The sequence below is a fragment of the Xenopus laevis genome, chromosome 9_10L (genome assembly GCF_017654675.1).
Source record: "Xenopus laevis strain J_2021 chromosome 9_10L, Xenopus_laevis_v10.1, whole genome shotgun sequence".
Taxonomy (NCBI): Eukaryota; Metazoa; Chordata; class Amphibia; order Anura; family Pipidae; genus Xenopus; species Xenopus laevis.
Genome location: NC_054387.1, coordinates 128,813,740 through 128,841,038, shown reverse-complemented (window position 1 = coordinate 128,841,038; position 27,299 = coordinate 128,813,740). Strand labels below are relative to the sequence as shown.

The 27,299-nt window shown below is 41.9% G+C and overlaps 1 protein-coding gene across 1 annotated transcript in view; it reads right to left on the bottom strand.

The window, feature by feature from the left end:
* Positions 1 to 27,299, bottom strand: part of LOC121398310 — a 54,283-nt gene extending 26,984 nt beyond the window's left edge. The window contains exons 1-12 of the mRNA XM_041577404.1: positions 26,884 to 27,299; positions 26,057 to 26,333; positions 23,247 to 23,438; positions 23,142 to 23,164; positions 20,657 to 20,740; positions 20,396 to 20,473; positions 19,995 to 20,081; positions 18,709 to 18,792; positions 13,352 to 13,435; positions 7,535 to 7,618; positions 4,522 to 4,587; positions 3,181 to 3,264 (exon numbers count right to left, since the gene is read on the bottom strand). Coding sequence (XP_041433338.1) covers positions 3,181 to 3,264; positions 4,522 to 4,587; positions 7,535 to 7,618; positions 13,352 to 13,435; positions 18,709 to 18,792; positions 19,995 to 20,081; positions 20,396 to 20,473; positions 20,657 to 20,740; positions 23,142 to 23,164; positions 23,247 to 23,438; positions 26,057 to 26,327 — 1,137 coding nt within the window. The 5' untranslated portion in view covers positions 26,328 to 26,333; positions 26,884 to 27,299. The remainder of the gene's footprint in view (positions 1 to 3,180; positions 3,265 to 4,521; positions 4,588 to 7,534; positions 7,619 to 13,351; positions 13,436 to 18,708; positions 18,793 to 19,994; positions 20,082 to 20,395; positions 20,474 to 20,656; positions 20,741 to 23,141; positions 23,165 to 23,246; positions 23,439 to 26,056; positions 26,334 to 26,883) is intronic.

Below are 27,299 nucleotides of genomic sequence, written 5' to 3'. Positions count from 1 at the left end.
CGGGGTCTCTCTTTAATATGCTATTAAAAATATGTTTCAGTGCTGAGTGGATATCTTCTGCTTGCACCACTTCAGGGACCCCTCTGACTCTGATGTTGCTCCTCCTGCTCCTATTTTCTTGGTCCTCCAGCTGTCTCTGTAGTTCTTGTATAATAGTATCTTGCTGTTGAATGTGTTTGTAAATCGTTTTCTGGTTAGATGTGCACTTGGTTAGATTGGATTCTACATCCTCTGTGCGTGCAGCCAGGGAAATCATATCTTTTTTAATGTCCTGGATTTCCTCCTTTATTGTAGAGGTTACCTGTTGCAGCATCTCTTTAATATCTGCTTTAGAAGAGAGGTTGGCAATGTAATCCCTTAAGCCTAATTCCTCCTCTGCTTCGCTGTCCATTTCCGACTGCTCTTTGTATGAAGCAGCTTCCTCCTCCTCAGAAGCGTCTCGCATGGGCGCCATCTTGGATTCCAGACGCTCCGGGGTTTTTTTTAAAGAAAAGCGGCGCTATATCGCCTGAGGCTGCCTGAGATCTTCGCCCAGGAGATTTGTCTTTCTCCGGCTTTGCTCTGTGTGTTTTCCCCATTTTCCCCGATGCTGTAAAGAGCTGGCACAGGTCAGCGCAGATGGAACTCTCCCACTATGCTGCCACGCGGCTCCGTGTCAAGCTGCGCCCCCTCAATTACTTTTTTAAGCCTATTCGCCAGAACTTTAGCCAGTACCTTGATGTCCGAGTTCAGGAGTGAAATAGGCCTGTAAGATTCACATCTATCATGTGGTTTGCCTGTTTTAAGAATTAGAGTAATGGTAACAAGTTTGGTGCTATCTGGGAGAAGTGCTCCCTGGGTTATAGCATTTAACAATGAACAGAGTCTGGGCACCACTAGGTCTTTATGTGCTTGTGGGGGATCTCCCATTGGGGAATGTGACTGTGATGTCCGAAATATTGTCAGCCGTAATGTAACAATTTAGAGGTTCAGCATCTTCATAAGTGAGTTTAGAAATTCGGATTACATTCAGGTACTGGTCTAAAGAGTCTACGGAACACTGTACCTTGAAGCTGTAAAGGCCAGAGTAGAATTTGACAAATTCTGAGAGAATCTGGTCCTGTGCACAGATCTCCTGACCCACTTGAGAGCAAAACATGGAAATAGAGGTAATTTGTCTAGGGTCTTTAGTAAGGATAGCAAGGAGTTTGCCACATGTATCCCCTTTGTTGTACCAGGAGGCAGCTCTCCGAAGTTCCCACTGGGAATATTTATATGTGTAAGCTTGATTAACAGCCCTCTGGGCCGCGCTAAGGCAAGACTCGATGGTTCTGCTTGATTGTCAGCAATTGCTGTTTCAGCTTGTGGTAGCTTCCTCGTAAGGCATTCCAACTCTGCATCCTGCCTGTTTCTGGCCCCTTTTACTAGGGAAATGCAGGCCTTACTTGTGTCCCAAACTACCTGTTCCGAGGCAGTGTCCTGATTAATTTTCCAGTATTCCCAGTATTGTGCCCTAGCTGTATCTCTAACTAATTCATGGGCAATCCATTTTGGGGGTAATTTCCACTGTCTTGTCCCAATGCCTCCTCCCAATTGCAAATCCAATAGGAGAGGGGGTATGATCAGAACAAATTCTCTGGGTAAAGGAGACAGAGGTCACCTTCTTTAAAGCAGAGGGAGAGGCCAGCACTAAATCTATTTGGGACAGAGCAGAGGTGGATGTTGTATAGCATGAGTATTGTTTCTCAGATGGATGGAACCATCTCCAAACATCTCTTTGGTCTTCCAAGGCTCCACCGCCGGATCAGGGACTGAATTGAAATTTCCCAGCCAATAGGTTTGGTAATTACCCTGTGTCGCTATTTTATTAAGGGTAGTCTGCAGGAGCCTTAGGTCCCCGGGGGGTGGGGAGAGTAAACATTAACAAGAATCATGGTATATGTCTGAATTGTTACCTTCAGAATAAGAAATCTACCATATCTGTCCGACATTACTTTCTCAATATTGGGACTAATCATTTTTCCTCAGTATAGCCACCCCTCGTGAGTATGTTAAGTATTCAGCGTGCAGTGTACAACGTTGTTTTTAAGGGTCTGTACCCGTTGCCCTGTTAAATGCATTTGGAATTTCTTTCTTTGAATGTATCATTTATAACAGCCATCTTACACCACCTAATCTTCTCCCCGAGCAATCACCAACACCGAGCATGTGCCTTTGTAACTGCTCTAGATCTAGTTTAAACTGCTCATGCTCAGTGTGGTTAATAGCTTGGAGGAGAAGATTATGCGGGGCAAGAGGGCACCATTCAACTCTGCTGTACTACTCTGACTTTTGGGAAAAGTTAGGGAAATTGCGAGGTGCAGTGATGTGTTTCAATTGATACAATTTGGGAACCTTACCAACAAGGGGATCTTAAAAGTATGGTCAGCTTTAATTTTTTGCAAGGAACTGTATTTATGTTTTAAAAAACAAGAATATTATTGGTTAATAATGGCAATTTGTCCCTTTATGAAACATATAAGGATATTAGGAGTCACCGTAAAGGTTAAGTAAACCTTAAAAATAAGTGAATGTAAAATTAATGGGGGGGGGGCTATTCTAAGCACTTTTTAATGTACATTCATTATTTATTTTGTTGTTATTCCAAGATATTAAGGGATACATATACTGTTAACATAAATAAATTGTGTTACAATGTCGCCACCTGCTGGTCATTTTCCCACCAGTCTGACCACCAAGTAGTCAAGGAAGTTGTCAGGAGAAAGAAAGAGGCTGCTCTGATGTTCTTCTGCTTAGGAAAAAAATAGAAACCTTTCTCAAATCTTTCCTAAGCAGAAGAACATCAGAGCAGCCTCTTTCTGGTTGGAAAATGACCAGCAGGTGGTGATGTTGTAACCAATTTAATTTATGTTTATGTATCCTTTTGTTTATGTATCATGTATCATTTACAGTTCATGTATCCTTTAATATCTTGGGATCTAAAATAAATAAATAATAAATGTACAATGTGCAAAAGTGCTTAGAATAGCCCCCTCGTTGATTGTGTATTAACTTATTTTTAAGGTTTACTTATCTTTTTAATTTTTTTGCTCTGTATATAAATAGCAGAACTTTATAGTGACTTCTTATTAATAACAGCAGGCCTACATAACCCAAAAAATACAGTATTCTATACATTGGCTTAAAACCAGTAGTACTTACGTTCTTAACACTTGGGTCAGAGCATGCACATCCCAAGGTGACCAGGTTAGGCACATAGGATATGAGAGACAGGATATGAGAGATCTAAGAGAGAGTAAATTGTTCACTATCAGTTTCCAAGAAAAATAATTACAATAGAATAAGCCAATAGAAATGCACTTTTATGTTAATTTTCATCTCCAGATGAAAAGTAAAGGGGCAGTTCACCTTCACAAAACTTATTCTCAAATAGTATGAATCAATTAATGACTTTTTCCCCCAATATCTTTGTATTTTTCTAAAATTTGTGTAATATTTCCTAATGTCAGCTTTTTTAACAACTAGAGTCTGATACATGAGTTGGTACATTGTTTATCAGGATCAACCTTTCTGAGCATGCTCCAAGAGCTTTAAGTACATCTATAAGAGAGCGGCCATTACATAAGAAGGAGTTGCTCTATTGTCAAACAGAAGAAGGAATCTGAGATTGCCTTGAAAAGTTGAAAATAAATATCATATATTAAACTTTTTATATATATTATCTCAATATGTATATATATGTCAAAAAGTTCTGTGCATGAACTATAAACTGGACACACCTCAATGTTAAATTAGAAGTCTGGGATATTATACTTAATTTAAGGCTTCCAGTCTGCTTATTTGCAGACACATGAACTTATGAAAATCCCAGTGATCACTGACTCTTGCTGTTATCCAAAATGCTCGGGACCAGGGGTTTTCCGGATAAGGGATTTTTTACATAATTTGGATTTCCATGCTTTAAATAATTTCCATACTAAAAAATAATGTAAACGTTGAATAAACCCAAATATCTTGTTTTGACTTCAATAAGGATTAATTATATCTTATTTGAGATCAAGTACAAACTAATGTTTTATTATTACAGAGAAAAAGGAAATCATTTAAAAATAATAATATGGAGGTTTCTAGATAACAACCTGTACCACATTAGCCAGGAGAAGTTGTTCCTAAATGCCATGTAGCCATCTCCTTCGCTTCTCTCAGACTTACCCAGCACCAGATCTAGGAGGGAACATGCACAGTAGGGAATCTCAGGAAAAGTTCTTTCCAATTGTAGAAGAATAGAGGGAAAGCCCTTTAAATGTTTAATGGTATATCATTGTCACAGTACAATGCTCCATTTTGCCTGAAACAATGTAAGTAGAACTTGAGAGCAGCTCCAGAGAGGTCCCAACTATTAAATCTGTCCCTTGTCCAACAAGCTTTATAGTTCAATTGGGTGAGTAGATGTCTCAGAACATGAGGGTGTTTGTGATCCCTGCAAGGAAGGTTCTCAATATGTTCATCATTAAATACAATGCATGTGCTGTAGTTACTTACATCTGGCACTCGCATACACCGTCTGAGCCACAGGGAGACCATTGTGCAAGCAAAGAGAAGAGAAAGCTGTTCCAAAAACAAAGAAGAGCATGTTATATTTATATTCTATCCTGCCTTAAATAGGGACCTCTGCTCCCACCATGACCATAGTTTTTTGCAGTAAAAGGTCACTATTTAATATCTTTTTCTAAAGCTCCACCATAGTTTTTGTGTCAAATGAAAATATTAAAGGAGAACTAAACCCTAAAAATGAATATGGCTAAAAATGCCAGGTTTTATATAGTGAATTTATTGAACCAGCCTAAAGTTTCAGCTTGTCAATAGCTGCAATGATTCAGGACTTCAAACTTTCCACAGGGGGTCACCATCTTGGAAAGTGTCTGTGACACTCACATGCTCAGTGGGCTCTGATTGGCTGTTGAGAAGCTAAGCTTAGGGGTCGTCACAAATAATCAAGCAGAAGTGCGGTTGGTCTGTCATATAAGATGATGCTACAGGTTTGCTGATTATTAAATTCTGATGCTAATTGCACTGGTTTCTGTGCTGCCATGTAGTAATTATGTGTATTAATTACTAATCAGCCTTATATTGTGACATTTCTATTCTATGTGTACTGTATATTGTGAGTGGCTCCCTAAGCTCAGTAAGTGACAGCAGCACAGAGCATGTTGTGCAGTGAATCAGCAGAAAAGAAGATGGGGAGCTACTGGGGCATCTTTGGAGACACAGATCTTTACTGCTAAAGGGCTGTGGTTGCCTGGGGCTGATACAGTAGCCAAAAACATAATGTACAACATTTCTAGCTACTCCTTTAGTTTAACTTTCCTTGTCCTTTAAGAGGAGAATCGATAAGTATTGTTCCTCAAATTCCTTTGTTACTCTGCTAAATCTACTTTTATAATCCCATTATAAAAGATATTTCAAAGCACAAAAACTGTGCAAATCTGCATATGTAAAGCACTTTTTATTTTACAGGCAAGGGCTGTCCAACTGGTGCCACAGGACCCCCCTTGTGTGTCCCCCCACCAGAAAGTCTGCCTGTTGTGTCTTCTTACCATGTGCAAACTTTAAAAGGTATCAGAACTGAGATTAACTGGTCCCTGCATTGTTTACACCTCAAATTCATACTGTAATCCCCTGTATTGTTCACACATGTAACCCCCCCTGTATTATTCACACTGTAACACCTCTATTGTTCACACCCCTAAAGCCCTGTACTGTTCACACCTGAGACCCAGACTGAAACTGCTCACAACTGCTGGAAGGGCACCAGCACTGTGTCACTTTATGTCACACATCTTAGAGTGGTCCTGATAGGTTTACCTGTCTCCTGCTCTGTTCAGCCTGCCATATGCTCCCTCTGTGTGCCCTACTCTGCCTTCCTCATGGTCCCTGTGTGTGCCATGCTCTGCCTTCCCCATGCTCCCTGTGTGTATCATACTCTGCCTGCCCTATATTCCCTGTGTGTGTCATACTCTGCAGGAACTCGGATGAAGCAGCGCACACTCTCCTTACAGTTTGGCAGTTTGAGCCCGGTGCACAGTGTAGAGGGCACGGCAACCCCCAGGAATACGTACAAAACAAACAGAATCACTGGCACACGTGGCAATTCAAGTGCCGGGTTACCCCGTGCTCTTTATTGTGCGGACGTGCAATAAAGAGCACGGGGTAACCCGGCACTTGAATTGCCACGTGTGCCAGTGATTCTGTTTGTTTTGTGTCATACTCTGCCTGCCCTATGCTCCCTGTGTGTACCATACTCTGCCTGCCATATGCTCCCTGTGTGTGCCATACTCTGCCTGCCCTATGCTCCCTGTGTGTGCCATACTCTGGCTGCCCTATGCTCCCTGTGTGTGCCATACTCTGTCTGCACTATGCTCCCTGTCTGTGCCCTACTCTGCCTGCCCTATGCTCCCTGTGTGTGTCATACTCTGCCTGCCCTATGCTCCCTGTGTGTACCATACTCTACCTGCCCTATGCTCCCTGTGTGTGTCACACTCTGCCTGTCCTATGCTCCCTGTGTGTTCCATGCTCGGACTTCCCTATGCTCCCTGTGTTTGCCATATGTTGCCTTCCCCATGCTCCCTGTGTGCGCCATACTCTGCTTTCCCCCATACTACCTATGTGTGCCATACTATGCCTGAACAATACTCCCTGTGAGTGCCATACTATGCCCTCCCTATGCTCCCTGTGTGTGTCATATGCTGCCTTCCCCATGCTCCGTGTGTGCCATACTTTCCCTGCCTTATGCTCCCTGTGTGTGCCATACTCTGTTTTTCCCAATGCTCCCTGTGTGTGCCATACTCTGCCTGCCCTATGCTCCCTGTGTGGTTATACTCTGTCTGCCCTATGGAGATGCCTGGCTACCACTTTCTCAACAAAATGACTGCATCCCCCCATACAGACCTGTTTCCCCTACCTTTTTCAAAACAGTAGAACATTTGATTTGCAGGAGCCATCTTACACCCAAACAAAAATAGGCAGGCTCTATGATTAAGTGCCCAAGTGTACGAAAGTGTAAGGCTATGTATTAATTTACTTTGTGGCCTGAAAGTTAAGGAGGTTGTCAAGAGAAAGGCTGCTCTGATGTTCTTCTGCTTAGGAAAAATTAGAAAACTTTCTCAAATCTTTCCTAAGCAGAAGAACATCAGAGCAGCCTCTTTCTTTCTCCTGACAACTTCCTTGACTACTTGTTGGTCTGACTGGTGGGAAAATGACCGGAAGGTGGCGATGTTTTAAGAGATTTTATTCATCTATCATGTATCATTTACACTACATGTATCCTTTAATATCTTGGGATATAAAAAAATAAATAAATGTACATTGCAAAAGTGCTTAGAATAGCCCCCTCGTTGATTTTGTATTCACTTATTTTTAAGGTTTACTTATCCTTGAAATTTTTTTGCTCGGTATATAAATAGCAGAACTTTATAGCGACTTCTTTTTAAAAGCAGGCCTACATAACCCAAAAATACAGTATTCTATACATTGGCTTAAAACCACTAGTACTTACGTTCTTAATGGTTGGGTCAGAGCAGGCACATCCCAAGGTGACCAGTTTAATTGCATAGGATATGAGAGACACCAAGGTGGAGATCTAAGGGAGAGTAAATCGTTCACTATCAGATTCCAGGAAAAATAATAACAATAGAATAAGCCAATAGAAATGCACCTTTATGTTCATTTTCATCAGTTCACCTTCACAAAACTTATTCTCAAATAGTATGAATCAATTAATGACTTTTTTCCCCAATATCTTTGTATTTTTCTAAAATGTCCATTTGTGTAATATTTCCTAATGTCAGCTTTTTTAACAACTAGAGTCTGATACATGAGTTGGTACATTGTTTATCAGGATCAACCTTTCTGAGCACACTCCCAGAGCTTTAAGTACATCTATAAGAGAGCGGCCATTACAAAAGAAGGATTTGCTCTATTGTCAAACAGAAGAAGGAATCTGAGATTGCCTTGAAAAGTTGAAAAAAATATATCATATATTAAACTTTTTATATATATTATCTCAATATGTATATATATGTCAAAAAGTTCTGTGCATGAACTATAAACTGGACACACCTCAATGTTAAATTAGAAGAAAGGGTGGGAAATTATATTTAATTTAAGGCTTCCAGTCTGCTTATTTGCAGACACATGAATTTATTAAAATCCCAGTGATCACTGACTCTTGCTGTTATCCAAAATGCTCGGGACCAGGGGTTTTCCGGATAAGGAATTTTTACATAATTTGGATTTCCATGCTTTAAATAATTTCCATACTAAAAAATAATGTAAACGTTGAATAAACCCTAATATCTTGTTTTGCCTTCAATGAGGATTAATTATATCTTATTTGGGATCAAGTACAAACTAATGTTTTATTATTACAGAGAAAAAGGAAATCATTTAAAAATAATAATATGGAGCTTTCTAGATAACAACCTGTACCACATTAGCCAGGAGAAGTTGTTCCTGAGTGCCATGTAGCCATCTCCTTCCCTTCTCCCAGTTGTCCCCAGCGCCAGATCTAGGAGGGAACATGCACAGTAGGGAATCTCAGGAAAAGTTCTTTACTGAGCATGTACTGGCCCAATCCCAATGGGGGTGCATGAAAGACTGGAAGAAGTTCAGACTGTGCTGCATATTTTGAAGAAAAGGAACCCAAGCCTGGGTTTACAGCAGTGATCCCCAACCATTAGCTCGTGAGCAACATGTTGCTCTTCAACCCCTTGGATGTTGCTCCCAGTGGCCTCAAAGCAGGAGCTTATTTTTGAATTCCAGGCTTGGAGGCAAGTTTTGGTTGTATAACAACCAGGTGCACTGCCAAATAAAGCTTCAATGTAGTTTGACATTCCACATATGAGCTACTAAATGGCCAATCAGAGCACTTATTTAGCACCCCAAGATCATTTTTCATGCTTGTGTTGCTCCCCAACTCCTTTTACTTCTGAATGTTGCTCACGGGTTCAAAAGGTTGGGGATCCCTGGTTTACAGATAAACACCTAGAATCATTTAGGGTGCCCAAGAACTTGGCATAACTTTAAACCCACTTAATATATTTACTCAATGTACAGTTCACTGGAAAGCTCATTGTAGAAGAATAGTGGGAAAGCCCTTTAAATGTTTAATGGTATATCATTGTCTCAGTACAATGCTCCATTTTGCCTGAAACAATGTAAGTAGAACTTGAGAGCAGCTCCAGAGAGGTCCTAACTATTAAATCTGTCCCTTGTCCAACAAGCTTTATAGTTCAATGGGGGGGGGGGGGGCTGGATGTCTCAGAACATGAGGGTGTTTGTGATCCCAGCAAGGAAGGTTCTCAATATGTTCATCATTAAATACAAAACATGTGCTGTAGCTACTTCCAGCTGGCACTCGCATATATCGTCTGAGCCACAGGGAGACCATTGTACAAGCAAAGAGAAGAGAAAGCTGTTCCAAAAACAAAAATGAACTTGTTATATTTATATTCTATCCTGCCTTAAATAGGGGCCTCTGCTCCCACCATGACCATAGTTTTTTGCAGTAAAAGGTCACTATTTAATATCTTTTTCTAAAGCTCCACCATAGTTTTTGTGTCAAATGAGAATATTAAAGGAGAACTAAACAGTAAAAATGAATATGGCTAAAAATGCCATGTTTTATATAGTGAATTTATTGCATCAGCCTAAAGTTTCAGTTTGTCAATAGCAGCAATGATCCAGGACTTCAAACTTGTCACAGGGGGTCACCATCTTGGAAAGTGTCTGTGACACTCACATGCTCAGTGGGCTCTGATTGGCTGTTGAGAAGCTAAGTTTAGGGCTCGTCACTAATTATCCAGCAGAAAATGAGCTTCCCCTGTAATATAAACTGATGCTACAGGGCTGATTATTAAATTCTGATGCTAATTGCACTGGTTTCTGCGCTGCCATGTAGTAATTATCTGTATTAATTACTAATCAGCCTTATATTGTGACATTTCTATTCTATATGTACTGTATATTGTGAGTGGGTCCCTAAGATCAGTAAGTGACAGCAGCACAGAGCATGTGCAGTGAATCAGCAGAAAAGAAGATGGGGAGCTACTGGGGCATCTTTGGAGACACAGATATTTACCGCTAAAGGGCTGCCTGGGGCTGGTACAGAAGCCAAAAACATATAACATATAACATGTATAACATTTCTAGCTACTCCTTTAGTTTAACTTTCCTTGTCCTTTAAGAATCGATAAGTATTGTTCCTCAACTTCCTTTGTTACTCTGCTAAATCTACTTTTATAATCCCATTATAAAAGATATGGCAAAGCACAAAAACTGTGCAAATCTGCATATGTAAAGCACTTTTTATTTTACAGGCAAGGGCTGTCCAACTGGTGCCACAGGACCCCCCTTGTGTGTCCCCCCACCAGAAAGTCTGCCTGTTGTGTCTTCTTACCATGTGTAAACTTTAAAATGTCAGGTATTGCTGGGATTCAAGCCAGGGACCTTTGGGTTTCTGGCTCGATACCTTAACCATTTGGCCAGGTGAGCAGCCTGTAGGGTTGCTCGCTATGTGTAACCTGGCCTCTGCAGTCCCAGCCCAGCTGCCGCCTGATTGGCCTCTCCAGCCCCAGCTCAGCTGCAGCCTGTTTGGCATCTACAGCCCCAACCCAGCTGCTGCCTAGCTTAATCAGCCAATCAGGGCTGACTCTTCCGTATTTAAGGGCAGCACTCAGACCACTCCTTGCCAGAGCATTGTATGGTTTTCCTAGTACTGCGGCAGCGCCCCTAACTAGGTAGTTCTAGCTCTTGCCCCTTTTCCCTTGTTATTCCGCCTTGCCTTGCCTTGTCTGCCTGTCCTTGTCTTGCTTTACCTTATCTTGTACCTTCCCAGCCTTGACCTTGATCTGACCCTGCCTTGTACCTTGTACCCCTCCTCTTGCTATATCTTGCTCCAGTCCTCCTCTTGCTATATCTTGCTCCAGTCCTCCTCTTGCTATATCTTGCTCCAGTCCTCCTCTTGCTATATCTTGCTCCAGTCCTCCTCTTGCTATATCTTGCTCCAGTCCTCCTCTTGCTATATCTTGCTCCAGTCCTCCTCTTGCTATATCTTGCTCCAGTCCTCCTCTTGCTATATCTTGCTCCAGTCCTCCTCTTGCTATATCTTGCTCCAGTCCTCCTCTTGCTATATCTTGCTCCAGTCCTCCTCTTGCTATATCTTGCTCCAGTCCTCCTCTTGCTATATCTTGCTCCAGTCCTCCTCTTGCTATATCTTGCTCCAGTCCTCCTCTTGCTATATCTTGCTCCAGTCCTCCTCTTGCTATATCTTGCTCCAGTCCTCCTCTTGCTATATCTTGCTCCAGTCTCCCTCTGCACTCTATCCCCAGTTTGATCTGATCTACGCCCGCACCGTCCTGTCCCATCCAGTCTGTTCCTGTTGAGTCGTCGCCCTCTTCTTCCTGCCTAGTCCAGTCCTGATCTTCGCCCTCTCCGTCCCGTTCTGCACCTGATCCAGACTGACTCTTCACCCTCATCAACCTGTTCCTGCATTCCCTTCAAGTGTTCCCTAGGCACATACAGCTCCTGCCTCAAGGACTCGCCCTTTCCCTTCAGTCTCCACAGCGCCCCCTACCTAATCCTTGACATAAAAGGTATCAGTACTGAGATGAACTGGTCCCTGCATTGTTTACACCTCAAATTCATACTGTAATCCCCTGTATTGTTCACACATGTAACCCCCCTGTATTATTCACACTTGTAACACCTCTATTATTCATACCCCTAAAGCCTGTACTGTTCACACCTGAGACCCAGACTGAAACTGCTCACAACTGCTGGAAGGGCACCAGCACTGTGTCACTTTATGTCACACATTTTAGAGTGGTCCTGATAGGTTTACCTGTCTCCTGCTCTGTTCAGCCTGCCATATGCTCCCTCTGTGTGCCCTACTCTGCCTTCCTCATGGTCCCTGTGTGTGCCCTACTCTGCCTTCCACATGCTCACTGTGTGTGCCATGCTCTGCCTTCCCCATGCTCCCTGTGTGTGTCATACTCTGCCTGCCCTATATTCCCTGTGTGTGTCATACTCTGCCTGCCCTATGCTCCCTGTGTGTACCATACTCTGCCTGCCATATGCTCCCTGTGTGTGCCATACTCTGCCTGCCCTATGCTCCCTGTGTGTGCCATACTCTGGCTGCCCTATGCTCCCTGTGTGTGCCATACTCTGTCTGCACTATGCTCCCTGTCTGTGCCCTACTCTGCCTGCCCTATGCTCCCTGTGTGTGTCATACTCTGTCTTCCCTATGCTCCCTGTGTGTACCATACTCTACCTGCCCTATGCTCCCTGTGTGTGTCACACTCTGCCTGTCCTATGCTCCCCGTGTGTTCCATGCTCGGACTTCCCTATGCTCCCTGTGTTTGCCATATGTTGCCTTCCCCATGCTCCCTGTGTGCGCCATACTCTGCTTTCCCCCATGCTACCTATGTGTGCCATACTATGCCTGAACAATACTCCCTGTGAGTGCCATACTATGCCCTCCCTATGCTCCCTGTGTGTGTCATATGCTGCCTTCCCCATGCTCCGTGTGTGCCATACTTTCCCTGCCTTATGCTCCCTGTGTGTGCCATACTCTGTTTTTCCCAATGCTCCCTGTGTGTGCCATACTCTGCCTGCCCTATGCTCCCTGTGTGGTTATACTCTGTCTGCCCTATGGAGATGCCTGGCTACCACTTTCTCAACAAAATGACTGCATCCCCCCATACAGACCTGTTTCCCCTACCTTTTTCAAAACAGTAGAACATTTGATTTGCAGGAGCCATCTTACACCCAAACAAAAATAGGCAGGCTCTATGATTAAGTGCCCAAGTGTACGAAAGTGTAAGGCTATGTATTAATTTACTTTGTGGCCTGAAAGTTAAGGAGGTTGTCAAGAGAAAGGCTGCTCTGATGTTCTTCTGCTTAGGAAAAATTAGAAAACTTTCTCAAATCTTTCCTAAGCAGAAGAACATCAGAGCAGCCTCTTTCTTTCTCCTGACAACTTCCTTGACTACTTGTTGGTCTGACTGGTGGGAAAATGACCGGAAGGTGGCGATGTTTTAAGAGATTTTATTCATCTATCATGTATCATTTACACTACATGTATCCTTTAATATCTTGGGATATAAAAAAATAAATAAATGTACATTGCAAAAGTGCTTAGAATAGCCCCCTCGTTGATTTTGTATTCACTTATTTTTAAGGTTTACTTATCCTTGAAATTTTTTTGCTCGGTATATAAATAGCAGAACTTTATAGCGACTTCTTTTTAAAAGCAGGCCTACATAACCCAAAAATACAGTATTCTATACATTGGCTTAAAACCACTAGTACTTACGTTCTTAATGGTTGGGTCAGAGCAGGCACATCCCAAGGTGACCAGTTTAATTGCATAGGATATGAGAGACACCAAGGTGGAGATCTAAGGGAGAGTAAATCGTTCACTATCAGATTCCAGGAAAAATAATAACAATAGAATAAGCCAATAGAAATGCACCTTTATGTTCATTTTCATCAGTTCACCTTCACAAAACTTATTCTCAAATAGTATGAATCAATTAATGACTTTTTTCCCCAATATCTTTGTATTTTTCTAAAATGTCCATTTGTGTAATATTTCCTAATGTCAGCTTTTTTAACAACTAGAGTCTGATACATGAGTTGGTACATTGTTTATCAGGATCAACCTTTCTGAGCACACTCCCAGAGCTTTAAGTACATCTATAAGAGAGCGGCCATTACAAAAGAAGGATTTGCTCTATTGTCAAACAGAAGAAGGAATCTGAGATTGCCTTGAAAAGTTGAAAAAAATATATCATATATTAAACTTTTTATATATATTATCTCAATATGTATATATATGTCAAAAAGTTCTGTGCATGAACTATAAACTGGACACACCTCAATGTTAAATTAGAAGAAAGGGTGGGAAATTATATTTAATTTAAGGCTTCCAGTCTGCTTATTTGCAGACACATGAATTTATTAAAATCCCAGTGATCACTGACTCTTGCTGTTATCCAAAATGCTCGGGACCAGGGGTTTTCCGGATAAGGAATTTTTACATAATTTGGATTTCCATGCTTTAAATAATTTCCATACTAAAAAATAATGTAAACGTTGAATAAACCCTAATATCTTGTTTTGCCTTCAATGAGGATTAATTATATCTTATTTGGGATCAAGTACAAACTAATGTTTTATTATTACAGAGAAAAAGGAAATCATTTAAAAATAATAATATGGAGCTTTCTAGATAACAACCTGTACCACATTAGCCAGGAGAAGTTGTTCCTGAGTGCCATGTAGCCATCTCCTTCCCTTCTCCCAGTTGTCCCCAGCGCCAGATCTAGGAGGGAACATGCACAGTAGGGAATCTCAGGAAAAGTTCTTTACTGAGCATGTACTGGCCCAATCCCAATGGGGGTGCATGAAAGACTGGAAGAAGTTCAGACTGTGCTGCATATTTTGAAGAAAAGGAACCCAAGCCTGGGTTTACAGCAGTGATCCCCAACCATTAGCTCGTGAGCAACATGTTGCTCTTCAACCCCTTGGATGTTGCTCCCAGTGGCCTCAAAGCAGGAGCTTATTTTTGAATTCCAGGCTTGGAGGCAAGTTTTGGTTGTATAACAACCAGGTGCACTGCCAAATAAAGCTTCAATGTAGTTTGACATTCCACATATGAGCTACTAAATGGCCAATCAGAGCACTTATTTAGCACCCCAAGATCATTTTTCATGCTTGTGTTGCTCCCCAACTCCTTTTACTTCTGAATGTTGCTCACGGGTTCAAAAGGTTGGGGATCCCTGGTTTACAGATAAACACCTAGAATCATTTAGGGTGCCCAAGAACTTGGCATAACTTTAAACCCACTTAATATATTTACTCAATGTACAGTTCACTGGAAAGCTCATTGTAGAAGAATAGTGGGAAAGCCCTTTAAATGTTTAATGGTATATCATTGTCTCAGTACAATGCTCCATTTTGCCTGAAACAATGTAAGTAGAACTTGAGAGCAGCTCCAGAGAGGTCCTAACTATTAAATCTGTCCCTTGTCCAACAAGCTTTATAGTTCAATGGGGGGGGGGGCTGGATGTCTCAGAACATGAGGGTGTTTGTGATCCCAGCAAGGAAGGTTCTCAATATGTTCATCATTAAATACAAAACATGTGCTGTAGCTACTTCCAGCTGGCACTCGCATATATCGTCTGAGCCACAGGGAGACCATTGTACAAGCAAAGAGAAGAGAAAGCTGTTCCAAAAACAAAAATGAACTTGTTATATTTATATTCTATCCTGCCTTAAATAGGGGCCTCTGCTCCCACCATGACCATAGTTTTTTGCAGTAAAAGGTCACTATTTAATATCTTTTTCTAAAGCTCCACCATAGTTTTTGTGTCAAATGAGAATATTAAAGGAGAACTAAACAGTAAAAATGAATATGGCTAAAAATGCCATGTTTTATATAGTGAATTTATTGCATCAGCCTAAAGTTTCAGTTTGTCAATAGCAGCAATGATCCAGGACTTCAAACTTGTCACAGGGGGTCACCATCTTGGAAAGTGTCTGTGACACTCACATGCTCAGTGGGCTCTGATTGGCTGTTGAGAAGCTAAGTTTAGGGCTCATCACTAATTATCCAGCAGAAAATGAGCTTCCCCTGTAATATAAACTGATGCTACAGGGCTGATTATTAAATTCTGATGCTAATTGCACTGGTTTCTGCGCTGCCATGTAGTAATTATCTGTATTAATTACTAATCAGCCTTATATTGTGACATTTCTATTCTATATGTACTGTATATTGTGAGTGGGTCCCTAAGATCAGTAAGTGACAGCAGCACAGAGCATGTGCAGTGAATCAACAGAAAAGAAGATGGGGAGCTACTGGGGCATCTTTGGAGACACAGATATTTACCGCTAAAGGGCTGCCTGGGGCTGGTACAGAAGCCAAAAACATATAACATATAACATGTATAACATTTCTAGCTACTCCTTTAGTTTAACTTTCCTTGTCCTTTAAGAATCGATAAGTATTGTTCCTCAACTTCCTTTGTTACTCTGCTAAATCTACTTTTATAATCCCATTATAAAAGATATGGCAAAGCACAAAAACTGTGCAAATCTGCATATGTAAAGCACTTTTTATTTTACAGGCAAGGGCTGTCCAACTGGTGCCACAGGACCCCCCTTGTGTGTCCCCCCACCAGAAAGTCTGCCTGTTGTGTCTTCTTACCATGTGTAAACTTTAAAATGTCAGGTATTGCTGGGATTCAAGCCAGGGACCTTTGGGTTTCTGGCTCGATACCTTAACCATTTGGCCAGGTGAGCAGCCTGTAGGGTTGCTCGCTATGTGTAACCTGGCCTCTGCAGTCCCAGCCCAGCTGCCGCCTGATTGGCCTCTCCAGCCCCAGCTCAGCTGCAGCCTGTTTGGCATCTACAGCCCCAACCCAGCTGCTGCCTAGCTTAATCAGCCAATCAGGGCTGACTCTTCCGTATTTAAGGGCAGCACTCAGACCACTCCTTGCCAGAGCATTGTATGGTTTTCCTAGTACTGCGGCAGCGCCCCTAACTAGGTAGTTCTAGCTCTTGCCCCTTTTCCCTTGTTATTCCGCCTTGCCTTGCCTTGCCTTGTCTGCCTGTCCTTGTCTTGCTTTACCTTATCTTGTACCTTCCCAGCCTTGACCTTGATCTGACCCTGCCTTGTACCTTGTACCCCTCCTCTTGCTATATCTTGCTCCAGTCCTCCTCTTGCTATATCTTGCTCCAGTCCTCCTCTTGCTATATCTTGCTCCAGTCCTCCTCTTGCTATATCTTGCTCCAGTCCTCCTCTTGCTATATCTTGCTCCAGTCCTCCTCTTGCTATATCTTGCTCCAGTCCTCATCTTGCTCCAGTCCTCCTCTTGCTATATCTTGCTCCAGTCCTCCTCTTGCTATATCTTGCTCCAGTCCTCCTCTTGCTATATCTTGCTCCAGTCCTCCTCTTGCTATATCTTGCTCCAGTCTCCCTCTGCACTCTATCCCCAGTTTGATCTGATCTACGCCCGCACCGTCCTGTCCCATCCAGTCTGTTCCTGTTGAGTCGTCGCCCTCTTCTTCCTGCCTAGTCCAGTCCTGATCTTCGCCCTCTCCGTCCCGTTCTGCACCTGATCCAGACTGACTCTTCACCCTCATCAACCTGTTCCTGCATTCCCTTCAAGTGTTCCCTAGGCACATACAGCTCCTGCCTCAAGGACTCGCCCTTTCCCTTCAGTCTCCACAGCGCCCCCTACCTAATCCTTGACATAAAAGGTATCAGTACTGAGATGAACTGGTCCCTGCATTGTTTACACCTCAAATTCATACTGTAATCCCCTGTATTGTTCACACATGTAACCCCCCCTGTATTATTCACACTTGTAACACCTCTATTATTCATACCCCTAAAGCCTGTACTGTTCACACCTGAGACCCAGACTGAAACTGCTCACAACTGCTGGAAGGGCACCAGCACTGTGTCACTTTATGTCACACATTTTAGAGTGGTCCTGATAGGTTTACCTGTCTCCTGCTCTGTTCAGCCTGCCATATGCTCCCTCTGTGTGCCCTACTCTGCCTTCCTCATGGTCCCTGTGTGTGCCCTACTCTGCCTTCCACATGCTCACTGTGTGTGCCATGCTCTGCCTTCCCCATGCTCCCTGTGTGTGTCATACTCTGCCTGCCCTATATTCCCTGTGTGTGTCATACTCTGCCTGCCCTATGCTCCCTGTGTGTTCCATTCTCGGACTTCCCTATGCTCCCTGTGTGTGTCATACTCTGCCTGCCCTATATTCCCTGTGTGTGACATATGCTGCCTTCCCCATGCTCCGTGTGTGCCATTCTTTTCCTTCCCTATGCTCCCTGTGTGTGCCATACTCTGCCTGCCCTATGCTCCCTGTGTGTACCATACTCTGCCTGCCCTATGCTCCCTGCCCTATGCTCAATTACCTGCCCTCCACTATGTAGGCCAAAAAAACTTCCGGTAATTAAGTAATTCAAGTAAGTATCCCAGGAGATGCCTTGCTACCACTTTCTCAACAAAATGACTGCATCCCCCCATACAGACCTGTTTCCCCTACCTGTTTCAAAACAGTAGAACATTTGATTTGCAGGAGCCATCTTGCACCCAAACAGAAATAGGCAGGCTCTATGATTAAGTGCCCAAGTGTACAAAAGTGTACTAATTTACGAAAAGTATTAATTTACTTTGTGGCCTGAAAGTCAAGGAAGTTGTCAGAAGAAAGGCTGCTCTGATGTTCTTTTGCTTAGGAAAAAATTAGAAAACTTTCTCAAATCTTTCCTAAGCAGAAGAACATCAAAGCAGCCTCTTTCTTTCTCCTGACAACTTCCTTGACTACTTGGTGGTCAGAATGGTGGGAAACTGACCAGCAGGTGGCGCTGTTGTAACAAATCTTATTTATATTAAAAGTACATGTATTCTTTAATATCTTGGAATCTAAAAAAATAAATTAAAAAAACATACATTGCAAGAGTGCTTAGAATAGTCCCCTCATTAATTTTATATTCACTTATTTTTAAGGTTGACTTATCCTTTACATTTTTTTGCTCTGTATATAAATAGCAGAACTTTATAGTGTCTTCTTATTAATAACAGCAGGCCTACATAATCCAAAAATGCAGTATTCTATACATTGTCTTAAAACCAGTAGTACTTACTTTCTTAACACTTGGGTCAGAGCATGCACATCCCAAGGTGACCAGGTTAGGCACATAGGATATGAGAGACAGGATATGAGAGATCTAAGAGAGAGTAAATTGTTTGCTATCAGTTTCCAAGAAAAATAATTACAATAGAATAAGCCAATAGAAATGCACCTTTATGTTCATTTTCATCCCCAGATGAAAATTAAAGGGTCAGTTCACCTTCACAAAATGTAGTACTCCAGACAGTGGAAGGGGGGTGACATCATGGGTGAGACTAGTGATGTTGGTGCAGGACTAAGTGATGTTAGAGGTGGAACTATGACACGGGATCAGTGATTGTCACATCAATCAAAGGGAGTCCTGTCCGGATTTCCTTATTTGGAAAATTGGACATGCAGTTTCGGACAGTCCCTCCAAAATTGGACAGGTGGCAACCTTATGGTTGGGTAGCACTTGGACATTGAGAAGGAAATGGTGCAACAGAGAACCAGAGTAGATAATTCAGCAAGTGGAATCAGTGGTTCAGGTGCACCAGCCCCAAACCCTCAGCTCTAGTAGTGGGAAACCAACATTATGCAAATAAACAGAAATAGGCCACCTGGCACTGTAGGGAATCCACAGGGCCAACACTATAGAAGTAAAAGTAATATTTAGTAATAAAGTTAAAAAAACGTGTTTCGTGCGCAATAGGCACTTAGTCATATTTATTTTATTTCTATATATTTTGCAAACTGATATGTAGAACAGAATGTGTTATCTATAACATTTGACCCCAAGTTAGCAACAAACTATAAAGTAATTAGAAACAAAACTGTTACAAATTAGAATGGAATGCGACCAAGTCACCCTTCCAATCTACAATGTAACACACAAACGTGCTGCTCTTGACTCTTTGCAGCAGAGTTTTAGTACAAGGTTGTACATCACTGGGCATAGAAGGAAAACACATGGTACAGCGCTACATTCATGAGCCCTAGCAACCATGCAATGACTAAGAGACTGGAATATGAATAGGAGAGGCCTGAATAGAAATATGAGTAATAAAAAGTAACAATAACAATACATTTGTAGTCTTACAGAGCATTTGTTTTTAGATGGGGTCAATGACCCCATTTTGAAAGCTGGAAAGCATCAGAAGAAGAAAGCTAATATTTCAAAAACTATAAAAAATAAATAACGGAGGCCAAATGAAAAGTTGCTTATAATTGGTCATTCCATAACACACTAAAATTGAATTTAAAAATAAACCACCCCTTTCAACAATAAATACAATACATTTATGAAATGTGAATAATTACAATAATGTGAGGCCAATCAGGCTGGAAGATAGAAAGTATTGTCACAACCCCAGCCGGCACCACATAAATTTCACTCAGTCGCAGGCCCTGGAATAGAAAGAAAGGAAATGTTTCAGGAAGAGAAAATAGTAACAAGAGGCAGATGTTCAGGAATCCATTTCTATAAAAGGCTAAAGATTTGCATTGTCTGCAAATATCTCCTTAAAATAAAATAAACGACACTACAATGAAATCATAATCAGAATTTAGGCACCTTACATCTTAAAGTCTTACATGCCTACACATAAAGGGATACAGAATATTTGCAGATACATGAACGTATGAAAATCCCAGTGGTTACTGAAGCTTGATATGGTTTTCTATGGCATCATACACCCCTTAGATAGAATATAAATACTTACAGCAGGTATATAGGGTATATAGGATGTATTTCTCACAAGTCCCAGGGAAGCTGCAACCCAGGGAAAGGCAAGAGCCCACTGTGAAGAACATAGAGAAGACAAGTTCATCAGTGTCATTGTCTGACATCAAACATTCACTACAATATGGTGGAATTACTGTCTTTTCTGCTGATATTTCAGTTACTGTGAAAGGTGACACTGAAAATGGCTACTGATTGGTTCCCATACATATAGCACACACATATATTTCTTTATACTCACGTTCCATACGCTGGGTCTGCACAGTGCATTTCCCACACAGATTATTGTAGTTCCGTATGTTACAAGGGACAAAGAGACAGAGCTCTAAAAGAGAAGGTTTGTGTCAGTACCAGTGCCCAACTTTCCAAGGTACCAGGGTGTAACTACAGAGGAAGCAGACCCTGCGGCTGCAGGGGGGGCCCATGAGACTTATGAGACCCTCATTATTGAAAAATTTCATACTGGTAAAACAGGACAACCTCTGGATATATTGGGGACCCTAACATTATTTTGCTGTGGGGTCCAGGAACATCTAGTTACACCACCGCCTGGTACATCACTAAGGTATGAGACAATATATATATAATAATATGTATTTCCCACAATGCCTAAAACCATCAAGGTCACTCATCATTCTAGTCACATGCCTGCTTCCCTGAGCTGGCAATCCTTTTCTGTTATCCAAAATGCTCGGGACCAGGGGGAATCTCAGAATTATTATTCAGATTTATTTCATTTCTTGCAGCTTTTGGATTGGGCTTCATCATTTTTTCATGGTTTGTAAGTTACTGTATGATCTTTCCTATTCTGACCATACACTAGAAGAACCAATCTTTTGCCAAGGTTGCCAAGAGAGCGGATCTTTCCCCGATATGCCCACCAAAGGCGATATTGGGCTAATCCTATTGTTTGGCCAAACGACTGGATTATAACAATGACAATGGGTGCTGACAGGACAAGGATCACATCAAATAGCCAACGTGGTCCTTGATTTCAAGGGAAAATCAAACCCGATCCCCATACCCAGGCAGATAAGCTGACGTCACGAATCAGACCGATATCGGCATCTTACATCTGTGTGGCCACCTTTAGTCTTTAACTGTTAGATTGCAAGCTTTGTTGAGCATGATGAGTCCGTAATGTTCATACTCTGTAATCCTCTGCTCTCTCACTGACAGTCTGTATCATTCCCACACTTTAACCCACTGTTCTTTCTTTATTCATATGTCACTTTCCCCTTTTATTCGTTGATTTCCCATTACCCATGTGTCTATTTACCTTTAACCTTTGTATTTGTCTTCAGTCCCCCCTGCCTGTAAGCACATTCCTCCCCCTCCTCTGTCTTTAGTTCAGCCCTTCGCTGAGTCAGAATGAAAGTGAAAGGGACTTTACCATGTGGATGGGAGGGGGAGGAAATGAATAAGCCACATTCTCTATAATCTCTGCACTTCTGTATCTAATCACTCACGTACAGGCCTCTGTCTGGGCTGCCTTTCTTCCTTCCTCATCTGTTCTATATTGAGAGCACGTGGGGATTTTAATAATTGCTGATCAGACTTGTGGCCCCTAGAAAGTATGAATGTGTAGCTTGTGTTGTACTAGGCATTTATTAAAGGGGAAATTCGATTTTTCCTTCTGTACTGGTTTAAAGATTGTGCATCAGCACAACAAAAAGCTGTAACATGAAATCGTGTCAATCTCTGTGTTAGAGGGAGGGAATATTGCTGGACCATGTAACTAATAGTGAGCTCCCTAGAGCACTTATAGAATACACTATAAGGGTAAGGGCACACGCTAAGATTTGGGAACATTTAGTCTCTTCTTTGGACGACTAATCTCCCCAAAAAGCCTTCCCACCGGCTAGAATCCGGTTATCTCCTGTTTTATCACGTGAAAACTCATGGACGAGACTCAATTTGAGGAGAAAAATACTTTTCTCCAAATCCACTTCCAATTTCTTTTCCATAGACTTCAATAGAGTTACGTAAAAAACAGTGAGATTTGAATCTCGACCATGAGTTTTCACATGATAAACCTTTTTCTCACTTTTTTTGTGAATTTGGCCCAATATGTCTTATCCCCACCCATAGCCATCTTATAAACCCCCTACATAGGTCATGTGGGGCTGGTCATATATATAGATACCAGTATATTATGCACATGATTCCAACCCAGGGCCCTAGCAGAGACTGGGGAGGGGGGGCAATTGACCAATGTAGGGATGACAATACCAAATACAGGTATGGGATCTGTTATCCCAAAACCTGTTATCCAGAAAGCTCTGAATTACGGAAAGGCCATCTCCCATAGTCTCCATTTCCATTTTCTCTGTGATAATAAAACAGTACCTTGTACTTGATCCCAACTAAGACCAGATTAATCCTTATTGGAGGCAAAACAATCCTTTTGGGTTTAATTAATGTTCAAATGATTTTTTTTAGTATACTAACCACCATATGTTATAAAAGGCACTAAGTTTGCCCAGGAGCAGTAACCCTTAGCAAACAGGTGACCAGTAAATTCTACTTGCAGATTGGTTACTATGGGTTACTGCTCCAGGGCAAACTTAGTGCCTTTAATTACATAACCCAATTGTGGAAAACCCCAGGTCCCGAGCATTCTGGATAACAGGTCCCTTACCAGTCTCTGCTGAGTGCCCATGTGGGCTCTAAAAGCTTTACTTTTACCAGAATATTGGTCCTAAGGTCAATAGATAGATACTCACCATGTTTATACTCTTGTGGGAAGCTGTGGAAGAAATAAACAGTTATTATTTTACATTTATAACGTGTAATTCTGTAATTGATTATAAAATATACTCGGTACTTACCTGCAGTAATTATTTCTTTTATGGGTGCCATTTTGCTTATCAATATGTTGTAATTAGTCTTGTCCTCCCTGCTGAACAGGAATAGATCCTGGGCTTTGAGTTTGATGGTTGGTTGACTATGAAGAATTCTGTTCTTTGCATTATGACTGCTGTCATCTATGTCATCAGCAATTACCATCACTTTGTCTTTCCCTGCCAGAATGACAGGACAGAGAGTTACAGTGGTCAGTTAATGACTAAATGATGAACAAGTTCCTCAGATGCTGGAAGGCTCTTCTACACAACATATTGGAGAGCCACAGTCTGCAACAAGGTTGACCCTGTGGCAACCTGTAATCTTGAAACTGTAGTTGTCCAAGTTTTTTTTTTTTGTTCAAGTTGTCTATTTGAAGCCAAAAGCCTCTCCATGTCTCATGTATTTTTATATTTCTGGTCATCAAGACCATCAATAGGTTTTATAATAAGCAGAAAGGGTGATTTCAATACTCTTGGTGCCAACACAGATAGGGCATCATAACCATGGGTGTTCCTGGGGCCCAGGGCATTCCAAGGTTACACAATTACATAGTTAATTGGGTTGAAAAAAGTCCATCAAGTTCACCCCCTCCAAATGAACCCCATTGCATGTATATATATATATATATGTCGTCTGAAGGTGCACACCGTTTCCACGTTCATGTACCTGGGTGCCAGCTGAACATTAAGTAGATGCAGAAGTTGAAAGTAGCGACACTCACAGGTTTTGTAGAAGGTTTGAAAACAAAAGTATTGTTTATTGAAGCTCAACGTTTCGATCCCCCACAGGGATCTTCGTCAGGAGAACACAAACAAACGTTTGTTTGTGTTCTCCTGACGAAGATCCCTGTGGGGGATCGAAACGTTGAGCTTCAATAAACAACACTTTTGTTTTCAAACCTTCTACAAAACCTGTGAGTGTCGCTACTTTCAACTTCTATATATATATATATATATATATATATATATATATATATACTTTTTGTAGATTTTAATAGTTACATAGTTAAGTTGGGTTGAAAAAAGACCAACATAAAGGTGTTTTGACCTCAGCAAGTACATTCTGGGAATTCAAGATTTACAGTGTAAACAGGGAACTAGTAAAGGGAGCAATGAAGGTGCAGTATCACATGTTAGAGTGACCATATACAGGCAGATTTAATCTGCAGATTCGTGCTCCTTACACCATGTATGGGGACCTCCAAGAGAACCACACAACAAATATCTGTCTGAAAATAGGACAGCTATCGATTGGGCAGGTTTGAATTTTCCCTCAAATTTGGGACCATATTGGCTCGTTGATGTGGCCTTCTTTCCGACGGCTTGCATTCCCAGCATTGTACTCTGATTGCTTGGCCCTTGTGAATAAAGCCAATATTGTCCACCTTAAGTGGGCATATTGGGAAAAGATCTGCTCATTAGGTGACCTCCCAGATCTTATAGTGTATGGCCACCTTTAGTGTAGCCCTCTGATCAAATGCACAGTCCATTCTACATATCTACAGACCATAAATTCACAAAGCATATGTCTATTGCATTAAAGGCATTGTAAATGATAATGAGGATAATGAGCTTTTACATTAATAACCCTATCGTGAACCAATGTTTTGATCTTCTTTCAGTGACATAACTAGAGTGCACCGGCCCCCTCCAAAAAAATCTTCAGAGGGGCCAGGTGCACTCTGATCCCCATCCTCCCGCCCACTTCCCATCCTGCATCTGCTCCGCCCAATCCCGCCCACTCCCAGCCATCTTGTGCCCCACTTCCTCACCGCAAGTAAGATAGTGGCTGGGCAGGAGGGTGTTTTTATATTAGCTATAGAGGAAGGAGACCCCACAGTCTGGGCCCCTCTGTGACTGCATGTTCTGCTTCCTCTCTCTCTCTCTCTCTCTCTCTCTCTCTCTCTCTCTCTCTCTCTCTCTTTTAGGTTGCGAATGGTCGAAGTCGAAGTTTTAAACCGACAGTACTTCAAAAAAATTCGACCTTCGAATTTCGAAGTTTTTCTTTCCACTTTGAATCTAAGTATGATTATTCCCTAGTCGAAGTACACAAGAAATAGCTTGAAATTCGAAGTTTTTCACTTCGAAACTTCATCTCAACCTTTGATAAATCTGCCCCATAAAGTAGCCCTTGTTGGAAAATATGACTATATTAGAAGTAACCTCATAGTTCCATGACCTTTATAAAAGCACTCGGCTTTCGGCCTCGTGTTTTTATATGGTCATGGAACTCCTCGTTGACTTATAATATCCTTATATTTTACAATTGGGGGTACTTTATTCACTATATAATATTATTTCCTATTGCTTTACCTTTCTCCCAAGTCCCTCTCCTGTTCATCCTTCATTCTGACTAGTGATGGGCTAATTTGTCCCATTTTGCTTTGCCACGAATTTCACGAAACTGCCGTAAAATTCCCGAAAAGCTGATTTTGACACCTGTTACAGTTGACGGCAGCGCCCATTAAAGTCAATGGGCGTCCAATACTTGTCACCGGCGTCTAAATTGTCACCGACTTCGATGAGACTTTTATGGCGGCAAATTTGCAAATTTATTCGTTGGTGATCCAACATGGACATTTGCCACAAATTCCCGCCGGGCGAATAAATTCACCCATCACTAATTCTGACCTTCAAACTACCGATTGGTTACTAATGCAATATTCATCGCAACCAACCAGCAGGCGGCTTTGAGCTACTGTATCTACGGCAGGCAGAGAAAAAACTGTGACTGGTTATGTGCGGCCCATTTATATAACTAGATTTTTGGTGTTGTTGGAAACTTTACCCCTTACCGAGAATGCTGGATAGAACTTGCAGCTCATCGTCATACAGAGAATCAGTCACGTCGGTGATATTGAGCCTCCCTCTGTTCATGGAGTGATACAAAATGGCAAAGTTGTTAGTACGGACGGATTCCCTAAAAGCGGAGGCGTTGGAGTTGGTAATGACAAAGGGCTGGGGGCAGACGTTGGTATAATCCCGCAGAGCGTTGACAAGCCAAAGGTATTCATCTTCCCCACACCTGGAGAATATCCCCACCGCTGTCTGTTTGCTCGACGACATTTTTACCTGGAGAGATAAGCGCTTGAGTCATTGTGTTAATGATTATTTATCCTGTTCTTACCCCCCATTTCTACTGGCACCAGCTTTATTCTTTATAAGTGATCTGGGATGGTTTTAAACACAGAGGGATGGAGCGAACTTCACTGGGAACAGAAAGGGCAGTGACATAGTGACAAAGTGCTGCGGAACATGTTGGTGCTTTATCAATAAATAATAGCAATAATATACAGTCCAAGGGCAGTTACAGAGCTGAGGACAAAAATGAAGGTGCGGATCAGAAACTGTCATATTCTTAGTGTTTGAGTTCCTTTGTATTGTCCCTGTGCTGTCTCTTTGCACCCATTGCACCCTTGATAGTATATTGCCCTAAGATAAGTGATTAGTGCACGACTGTATATAAACCATATAGTGACACACTGTAGTGATCAGTGCCTGGATCTCATAGTGTATTTGTGTGCAGTACTAAAGGCAAAGTCACGCCACTTTTCTCTCTCTCTCTGTTCTTCCCCCTGCATTAAATTCCCAACACTTTCATACTTCTCCCCTCTCCTCTTACCTTCTAGCTGAGCTTTTCCTATTGCTTTTGTACGTCTTCTTTATCCCCAGCGACTTCACTCGTTCTTCTTGTCCCTCTCTCAGGCCTTTGCGCAGTGAAAGTGAAAGTAAAGGAGTGGTTGGAGCGTAGCTGATAGACAGGAGGAGGGGGGGCAGGTCTCATGCGAGATCTCTCTTCCTATCAGTGCTAGTTGTTAGTGACACCCAGTAATCAGCCTGCAGTCACGGCTATGGGTGCTCACTCCCTGTCCCATTCCATCATCTCTCCCCATAGAAAATACAGTTTCATTCTGCTTAAACATCCAGTTTGTTGAAATAAACACATTCCTATCATTTCTGCCTATATGTGCTTTGCTACAGCTGAGGTTCTGTGACACCTGCTTAATTCTCTTATTTTGGGATATTGTTACAATGAAT